This window comes from Branchiostoma belcheri, unplaced genomic scaffold (assembly GCF_001625305.1).
Source record: "Branchiostoma belcheri isolate BF01 breed outbred unplaced genomic scaffold, Haploidv18h27 scaffold416, whole genome shotgun sequence".
Classification (NCBI taxonomy): Eukaryota; Metazoa; Chordata; class Leptocardii; order Amphioxiformes; family Branchiostomatidae; genus Branchiostoma; species Branchiostoma belcheri.
The window spans coordinates 1-10,103 of NW_017804039.1; the positions used below are offsets into that span (position 1 = coordinate 1).

General features: G+C 41.7%; 1 protein-coding gene across 1 annotated transcript in view; it reads right to left on the bottom strand.

Moving 5' to 3' along the window:
- Positions 1 to 26: 26 nt before the first annotated feature.
- LOC109477958 (E-selectin-like) overlaps positions 27 to 10,103 on the bottom strand; it is a 14,763-nt gene continuing 4,686 nt past the window's right edge. The window contains exons 5-11 of the mRNA XM_019779414.1: positions 9,517 to 9,636; positions 7,009 to 7,170; positions 6,703 to 6,873; positions 1,767 to 1,937; positions 1,463 to 1,633; positions 1,012 to 1,182; positions 27 to 526 (exon numbers count right to left, since the gene is read on the bottom strand). Of these exons, the coding sequence (XP_019634973.1) occupies positions 27 to 526; positions 1,012 to 1,182; positions 1,463 to 1,633; positions 1,767 to 1,937; positions 6,703 to 6,873; positions 7,009 to 7,170; positions 9,517 to 9,636 (1,466 nt within the window). The remainder of the gene's footprint in view (positions 527 to 1,011; positions 1,183 to 1,462; positions 1,634 to 1,766; positions 1,938 to 6,702; positions 6,874 to 7,008; positions 7,171 to 9,516; positions 9,637 to 10,103) is intronic.

Genomic DNA, 10,103 nt, shown 5'->3' on the forward strand with positions numbered 1-10,103 from the left:
TAAGAGTCACGATGAGAGACTTACCATTAGGACGTCTGACAGGTCCAATGAAAAGTGAAGTCCCTGTAGTCGTCGATGTATTCATCCGGATCATACGACTCTGATGCGTTCAGTACCAGAACACCATCCCGACTGACAGATTTAGCAGAGCCACCGGCTATATGCGCAACTGGGGCCGATGGTGTGATGATGACCCACTGTTTTTGGACCTGTGACTTTTTGCTTCCAGTAGTCGGGAAGTCCATGGTAGCGTTCAGCTCAACAATCGTGGAGCCATAGCCCAAGCTGTTTCTCGGAATTGTGATGTCTTGCGAATCACGCACAACTTTGTTAGGAAAGTCCAGTGGCTGTGTTACATTACCCATTGGGTTATGTTGAAAAACGTTCCACTCATACGTGACGTCGTAGGTCTGATTGCAGATGACGTTGATGCGGCTCCGTATGGTGAAGGCTGTCCGCCGCGCGATCTTCACTGCTGAAGATTCACTGTTTCCTCCTCCATACAGGCTGATGTCAGGAACGCAATCTGTCAAAGAGAATTGATCACTAGGAAAGAAGTTGGAGATATATCATTCCTTGAAATTCAGCGCACACATGAAACCATGATTAGGGCACGAGTGGCATAAAGGGAGGGTGTGTGGATGATGTTTAGCAAACTAGACACAGATTTCAGTTTTGTCCTTTTGATCGTGCAATGCATGGCCATCCGCATGGTGCTTCGCATGCCCATCCTGCAGCAAAAAAAGTTAACGTGCAGATCTAGAATAGGACTGCACAGCCACGTGAGGACAGGCATTTCTAGATCTATATCTTTGGACCTGAAGACCCAGCCATCATCATCGTCATCGCAAGAAAGCGTTACTGGTGCGTTGCAAATCTTGTTGATCCGTGCATAGCAAATAACTCTATGTACGGAAGAAGTGAAGTTAATATTGAAGGTCTGCTATACTGACCGACCTTGGAGAATGTAAAGAAATGTCAAAACTTAGCCAAGACAAAATAGCAACTAACCAACGCATGTAGGCTGTGTACCGCTCCAGGTCTGGTTCGACTGGCATGTTCGTTCTTCATCACCACTGATCTCGTATCCAGGGTCACAGTGATAAGCAACGACGTCCTCATAAGAACTACCGCCGCTGATGTTGCCATTAGAAGGTGCCATCAGTTGTTGGCAGAGCTTTCCTGTATCACAGTTAAGATCGAAACTATGTCAGAAAATTAATATCGTTTATGGGACAATAAGAATACCACATATTACTACAAGTAGTAGAGCATGTAAATTAATTTTCCTGGCTTATGGTCATTTTTGTCGCCAGCATTGTGATATCTAGGGCATTAGCAGGAAACAGATGATACGTTAAGTACTATTAATGACCTGTATTAGCTAATGAAAACATTGCAAACAGATAATAAATTTCGATACAATACCATAATGTCGAGGGGGGGGGGTACTAATACTTACTGGAGCAATTGGTCTGTACACCTGACCAGCTCTGGTCGGCCTGGCAAGTTCTGTTTTCAGAACCGATCAGTTCGTAGCCTTCGTCACAGGAAAAGGTGACTGTGTCTCCGTAAAGATGACCCTCTGTCCTGTTGCCGTTGTTTGGAAATGGAAGCTCTGGGCAGGCTTTTCCTAAAAAAAACGCATAAGATCCTAAGTAGCTTGAAGTATGAAAGACCGCGCAATTTCAGACAGATTGCTTGCAAAATACAATATGACTGGTCACTATATATATGAAAACACTCTGTTAAAAATGGTCACTTACTGGAGCAATTGGTCTGTACACCTGACCAGCTCTGGTTGGCCTGGCAAGTTCTATTTTCAGAACCGATCAGTTCGTAGCCTTCGTCACAGGAAAAGGTGACTGTGTCTCCGTAAAGATGACCCTCGGTCCTGTTGCCGTTGTTTGGAAATGGAAGCTCTGGGCAGGCTTTTCCTGAAAAAACGAATAAGACCCTAAGTAGCTTTAGATATGAAAGACCGCGCGCAATTTGAGACAGATTGGTTGCCAAATATAAGATCCTAATTAGCTCTTCAGACATGTATATTGCCAAATACAATACCATCCATATCCCCACATCTAGATAATTACCTTCGCTATAGTATGTACTTTAATTTGTTAGGAAAGGCTACGTGTGATTTCGTAGGCTGTGTCCCAGGCCAGGTCTGGCCCGACAATACATGTATAAAAAAATGTTATGTGCACTATGGATACAGTGCATACTATACATGCAAAATGACATGCAATAAAAGTTAATACTGGCCTGGTTATGAAGAAGTTACTAGAAGCTACAATTCTCGATTTAAGGTGGCAATAAAGCTGATGATTAATTTGTACATGAATCTTAAGTAGTTTACCCACAAATATGTTTTGTGAAGTCATTAATAATTTCATCGATGCTGTGTGGTATAGAAACATATCAGCCTTTACAATGTACGATTTGGATTGCGGAGATTGGTTTGGGCCGGGGTTCGCCTAGTGCTCCGGCTTCGTGTATGTGCGACAGGTGCTTTAGGTGAACATGTTTGTGGTACTTCCCGAGTAACCCTGTCGTCATGATAGCAGGCCACTAAAGTGCAAAATGACAGCGTGTTGATTTTACCTAAAAGAATTGTCACAAGTTAACTGGATCTGTAAGGGATCCTTCCCAAAATGGCGTGAAAGAAATTCCTCGTCCTTTCTTCCGCGTGAGGGTGAACCAAGTGACCTTGGTCAGTTGACTTTATTTTTGTGTCAAAAATACGGACGTTAAAAACGTCACGATTTGGGGTCAATGCGTCACGTGTTTTGGGTCAATACGTCACGTATGACAAGCACGTCGGCAGAACGCACTGCACCTGCGCGAAACTCGTAATGTATTGTACATAGCACTTCGGCAGAACGTCTCATATAAGGTCGTATTCGCACATATAAGGTTCACACTCCGTCTGTGGGTTCCAAATGTTATGTAGGAAAAGATATCCTCTGCAACAGGCAAAATTCTGATGCAACGTTGACCAAAAATCCACCGAAAACCGTGAAAATACAGGGTTCTGCGCAGGCGCAGTACGTTCTGCCGACGTGCTCGTATGACATAACGTGTGGATAAGTACTCTCCAAGCAGAGGTTGTGGGGGGATGATCGTTACATTTTTATATATGGCCTTTTTTTGTCCTGCACCCCCACCAACCCGTCGGTGGCCGCGGAGCTTCTCTGGCTAATGGATACTGCCTGGCCAATTTGATACTGTCTTTTGCCACCGAAAGGGATCTGTTTGGAGATTATGGATAAGAATGAATGAAAGACCATTATTGTACGCTTGTGCTCTAACGAGCTAAGTACAGGTCATGGGTAAACAGGGAAAACAGTAATGACACTTACATACTATATAATACATGTGATTCTGCATTTTCCGTGTCAAAACTACGGACGTAAAAAAGCGTCACTTGACGTACTGATACGTTATGTATCCTAATTTTCGTGTCAAAATATAACATACGGTTAGGTTATATCAAACGTTATGCCCACGTAACGTTAACTTTAACGTAACGTAGGTTAATGTTAACGAAGTTATCACGTTATGTTTACGTCATATTAACGTTATGTTAACGATATGTTAACGTTAACGTAACGATATCGTAACGTATGTACTCGCAAACTTTGTCGAAAGACTGATTTAAAAAAGCAGGGTTTGAAACACCTTTACATCACGTGTTGTAAAACTGTTGAATAAAACAATGTGATAGCAAGGCAATAAACTGAAGCCAATGACGGATATTACATAAAACTTACTTGTGTTACAGATGTATCTGAACGTACTGCCGCATAATGCGTCCGCCCACTTGTTTCTGCGTTCACTATCGGACATTGCTCCAAACACAATATGAGAACAGAGTTTTGTAGGACCATCGGGCTCCCCGGGCGCCCAGGCAGAGAATCCGCCGAGCGCGCTACCCTGGCTGTCAACCCACGTTCCGTCTGGTCTACTGAGTCCGATCCAAAACTGAGCATTTCTGTAAGATGTAATGAGAAAAATGACTTTTCCCTTGTACTGTTTTGATACAATGTTTCACGGTGAATGTTGTTTCCTAAGGTATTTCCAAGTCTTACAATGGAGTAGAGTGTGCCTATAAGTATACAGTACTGGCAATGACAAGTGGGTAGAGTGCTTAGACGCCTTGCATTCGGTAGGTCGTGAGTTTGATCCCCGGCCGAGTCATACAAAAGACTTTAGAAATGGTATATACTGCTTAATCTACTTAGCACTTAGCATTCGGGAAAGAGTATGGGAGTTAAACACAGACCACTGCGAGTGGACTAGCCAGCCGCTGTAGAGATGCAGCTGTAGAGTTGATGATGGCTAAATTTTTAATCATATTTACTCTTTAACTTAACTGCTCATGTACAATATACTATATGGTGTAACAGTGATTGAAAACATGATTCTTACTGGTTTAGACAGTTCTTGAAAAACACAAGATACTCCTGCTCGTTCGAGTCCAGCGGCAGAGCGACCGTTCCTCCCTCGGCGGCACATCTCACCTGGGCAGTGGCGTAGTTGACCTTCTCGTCGGATGGCGCCACGTACTTTTTGCCGTTGGGGAGACTGAGCTGACCATTTAACGGACAACTCGCTGGAAGATCCCAACCTGCAGTAAGCAGGTAAAGCGGTTTTAGAAGAGGAAGGTCATGTGAATCACAACTTCTGGAATTCATGGAAGAGCTGTTTGAGAACATGGTGATTAATTTGTTACCAAAAATTAAGCGAACAGCACGTACACTCTTTTGAGTTTATGTGATGTCTATGGCATCATTTTTGTGTCAAAAATACAGACGTTAAAAACGTCACCTTTTGGGGTCAATACGTCACGTTTTAGGTGATGTGTAGTTCACGGCCCAGTTGCTAGCATTTTGCGACCGAGGAACCTACGAAATACGTCGTAGTCATCTATGTCGTATTCCCTCAAAATACGCGGATGGCTAAAACTACGCGGATGGCTAAACTACGTAAAATACGTCGTAAAAAATACGTGGATGGCGGTGGTGGGATCCGCGTATGGCATCTGTGGTTGGCGGTGGGATTTGTATTCACACCTGAGCATTTGTATTCACACCTGAGCATGTGTATTCACACCTGAGCATGTGTATTCACACCTGAGCATGTGTATTCACACCTGAGCATGTGTATTCACACCTGAGCATGTGTATTCGTCCTATCTGGATGTGCATTTGCAGCTCAACACCTGAGCGTCTAATAGATGTGTTTTTACGCTTAGAAGTAGGTTGACACCTTTCCAGATAATGTGTGTATATGTATTCGCCCTTACTGGGCGTGTATTTACACGTGTATTTACACAGATGTATATTTATTGCAACCTATATCCCTTAGAAGTGCAGTGTCTTTTTAACCACCGTTATTTTAACTATCATCTTTTTAAAATTGTCAATGGATTTTAGTATGTAAAATACTGTCTGTAGGTATTGAATTGTTTTTAAATTGTGTAAATTGGACGCAATTCAGTGATACACTGCAATGTTCAATAAAGTGATCTTGAATCTGAACCTTTTCCACGGAATGTGTGTACCTTATCAAACCTTTTCTTACTGCAGTACAAACACCTCCTCGTTCTATGCATGTGTATTGGGTGATTATACCTGTTGCAGAAGGTTCAATAACGATACAAGAATTAATGAATCGGGGCTAAAATAGTCTATTTCCTTCTGTGAAGGGAACGTCCAAGAAACACATGCCACAGTGTCTCCCAGACAACGTTCAACTTTTTCTCACTACCTTTGGGCTACTCCATATTCATATACTCCATACTCCATATATTTTTGTGATTTTAAAATTTAATGCAATTTAACGCAACCTACATACGTTTTGAGCATTTGCCATACATGATGGTCTCAAACACTTGTACCCCCCATGTACGCACGCGAACAATAAGAGAATTCCATAAATATATCGAATTCCATGAATCGTGATCAGTGAAACGTTTTCATAGAATAAACCCCTATCACGATACATCACATTACATTACATTACATTACATTACATTACAGGTTCGCTACATACCAGTGATGGGTACTTCACAAGTTTCTCCTTCGTAGCCCTCGTCACAGGCGCAGGTGTAGTTGTCTGCCCCGCTCGTGCAGGTCCCATTGACGCACGGGTCTGGGCGGCAATAATCCACAGCTTCCAGAAGTTCATGTATGGGGAGAATGGAACGTTTTAGAATGGAACTATAAAATAGTTGCCGGAAAAAAATTGGAAGGTTGTCCTGAAAGGTTCAGAACTTACTGAAACAAACAACTTTCACAAATGTAAATAAATTTACAAATATTACAAAATATTGCAACATGAGTAGAGCCATAAAAAGCCATAAAATTGATAAGATGCAATAATTAGTAATAATTAGGTAGAATAAGAAACAAGTGTGCACATTTTAGTCATGTGAGGTGCGGTCCATTGAAACAGGCATGCGATGTTGAGAGTGGTTGTCGGTCCTTCGAATGTTTTCATATTTTTGCATGTAAATTAATTTCCCTGGCTTATGGTCATTTTTGTCGCCAGCATTGTTATATCTATGGCATTAGCAGGAAACAGATGATACCTTAAGTACTATTAATGACCTGTATTAGCTAATGAAAACATTGCAAACAGATAATCAATTCCGATACAATACCATAATGTCGAAGGGGGGGGGGTACTAATACTTACTGGAGCAATTGGTCTGTACACCTGACCAGCTCTGGTCGGCCTGGCAAGTTCTGTTTTCAGAACCGATCAGTTCGTAGCCTTCGTCACAGGAAAAGGTGACTGTGTCTCCGTAAAGATGACCCTCTGTCCTGTTGCCGTTGTTTGGAAATGGCAGCTCTGGGCAGGCTTTTCCTAAAAAAAAAACGCATAAGATCCTAAGTAGCTTGAAGTATGAAAGACCGCGCAATTTCAGACAGATTGGTTGCAAAATACAATATGACTGGTCACTATATATATGAAAACACTCTGTTAAAAATGGTCACTTACTGGAGCAATTGGTCTGTACACCCGACCAGCTCTGGTTGGCCTGGCAAGTTCTGTTTTCAGAACCGATCAGTTCGTAGCCTTCCTTACAGGAAAAGGAGATTGTGTCTCCGTAAAGATGACCTTCTGTCCTGTTGCCGTTTGGAAGCGGTAACTCTGGACAGGCTGTTCGTAAAAGAAAGCATACGATCCTAAGTAATTTTAAGTTAATATGTTGCAAAGGGACACCGGTCTTCAGGCTGATGGCATGGGGAGGGTAATGCAGGACAGGAGTTACTGGGCAGCCATTGCGGTTCGGGTGGCAGAGGGGTACTGGCACCCGAAATAAGTAAGTCAAGGAAAGGCTACTCAAAACTGTGCTACAGTGGTGCATTCACTGTATAATAACAGGTTGTCTTGAAGTGTTAGTGTCAGTGGAGTCGTGTGGCGTAACAGATCTAGAGTGCTCGAATAGGAACCAAGACGTCCCGGGTTCGAGTCCTGGCATGCCACCGATTTTGTGCCCTTGGGAAATGCACTTAACAGGACTTTTCTCACTTAACCCAAGTGAAAATAAGAATTCGGAGACGTCATACCTCCATGAAATATATGAGTTTTTGTAAATGTTTTTTTTTTATTTGTCTCATTGACTATGAAAATAAGGTCGTAATTAGCATAATCTATTTCAATTAATAAGTTTTCTGAATTCAATATTTTTCGTGTGAAATTCCTCTCCTTTGTCAAACTTTATTTCAGCATGTCCTCACTAATTATGCAAATGACTCCCACATTAACATAATGTATGCATAGTGGTGTTAACCTTCAAGTAACCTACACGTCACAAGGTATAAAATTCCCATCATTCACCAATAAGGAGTTACATGATTTCCACATTAATTATGCAAATTAGGTCACATTTGCATAATTGGTATCTGTTGATGTTCCGCCTGCCACAGGTTAAATAGATTACATGTATAAAAGTATTAGTATATAAAACACAGTAATTATAGAATTTCGTCCTTAATTATGCGAATTAAGTCCTCATTTGCATAATTTGCATTTAATTAAGTACAATTCTCTCTCTCAGCTACCTACACACCAAAAATTATGAAAATACGTTGTTCCAATAAGTCAAGATAGGAACAACGTATTTTCATAATTTTTTTTTGTGTAGGTAGCTGAGAGAGAGATTTGTACTTAATTAAATGCAAATTAGAAGTTTTTACCAGAAACTAACCTGCAGTTTCAGAACAAGCTGCTAGGGGGACCAAACTTACACCACTTATTCGTGACATAATAAGTTATCTGTCACCAAAAATCAAGACCATAGCATGTTCAGGACAAAAGATATAAAAACCGGAAATTCTGCTGCAGTACCAAGGTCATCCACCAGGAGGCCCATATTTGACCTTGACCTTTGCTTCCTAAGACTGACCAACATACCAAAAATCATCATAATCCATAAAGGCGTTATGAAGTTATGCTGACTACAAATGTGCGGAAACACAAACACATAGACACACAGACGGACGCGCCAGAAACAATACCTCCATTTTTCATGGAGGTAACAAGAGTTCCACGACATCATACCAAGTTTCATGACAATGCATATTAAGCTTCTTGAGTTATGCTGTTCACAGACAAACAGACGGACAAACGCTACTGAAAACATAGCTAGAAACGTCGCTAGAAAGACTAAACTACGAGTACTATTATCCCATTACTAGAAATATCGATTATAGAGAGGCCAAGGGTGCATACCTTGCAGTTGCAACTGACAGATAAATCCCCTGAGGAAGCTGCAGTCTCTCTCATTCCAGAGGGATCCGTCCCCATAAAATCCCACACAGCCACCGTTAGTACCGTTGTCGGGTTGTGGTTCACCTCGGATCCAGTTGGAATAGCCGGATGATGTCAGGGTCTGGCCGTCCTCAAATACCCACTGGCCGTCATTGTAAGTCAGCCCAAGCCAGCGACCCAATACTACTTCTGCTAGATTAGCGAGAAAAGTATTGGTGGCATTGTCCTTCGGCATGGCTAAAATCCCCCCGTCTGCTGCACAGGTCTGTCTAGCCTCATCGCGCGTCTTCTCCTCCGTGAAGCTCTTGTAGCAACCTCCGTCAAAACCAACGTAGCCTGCTATTGGACAACCTGTTGAAAAAAATAGATTAACACGAATTCGGAGATCTCATACCTCCATGAAATATGTAGACTTTATGTAAAGTTGTTATTGGGGGTTTGTCTCATTGTATATGGAAGTAAGGTCTTATTTAACAGTTGAATTTATAAACTCAAATTACAATATTTTGCGTGATGAATTCCTATCCTTTGGCAATATTTTATTTCAACATGTGCTCATTAATTATGCAAACGACCTCCACATTAACATAAGTCTTGCATAGTGATGTTAACCTTTAAGTACAACCTTTAATCTTTAATACATACATACATACATACATACATACGTTTTCACAGAATATACCCCTATCACGATACATCACATCACATTTACATTACAGGTTCGCTACATACCAGTGATGGGTACTTCACAAGTTTCTCCTTCGTAGCCCTCGTCACAGGCGCAGGTGAAGTTGTCTGCCCCGCTCGTACAGGTCCCATTGACGCACGGGTCTGGGCGGCAATAATCCACAGCTTCCAGAAGTTCATGTATGGGGAGAATGGAACGTTTTAGAATGGAACTATAAAATAGTTGCCGGAAAAAAAATTGGAAGGTTGTCCTGAAAGGTTCAGAACTTACTGAAACAAACAACTTTCACAAATGTAAATAAATTTACAAATATTACAAAATATTGCAACATGAGTACAGCCATAAAAAGCCATAAAATTGATAATATGCAATAATTAGTAATAATTAGGTAGAATAAGAAACAAGTGTGCACATTTTAGTCATGTGAGGTGCGGTCCATTGAAACAGGCATGCGGTGTTGAGAGTGGTTGTCGGTCCTTCGAATGTTTTCATATTTTTACCCAAGATGTTTGTTAATTTTGTCTGCCAACTTGACGGAATGGTTTAAAAAATTTCCGTCACATTCCGCAAAGTTCCGAAAATCTGGTGCTGGCTACTGCCGAAGGGGACCGAGCGCAGAAGGCGCAAGTCG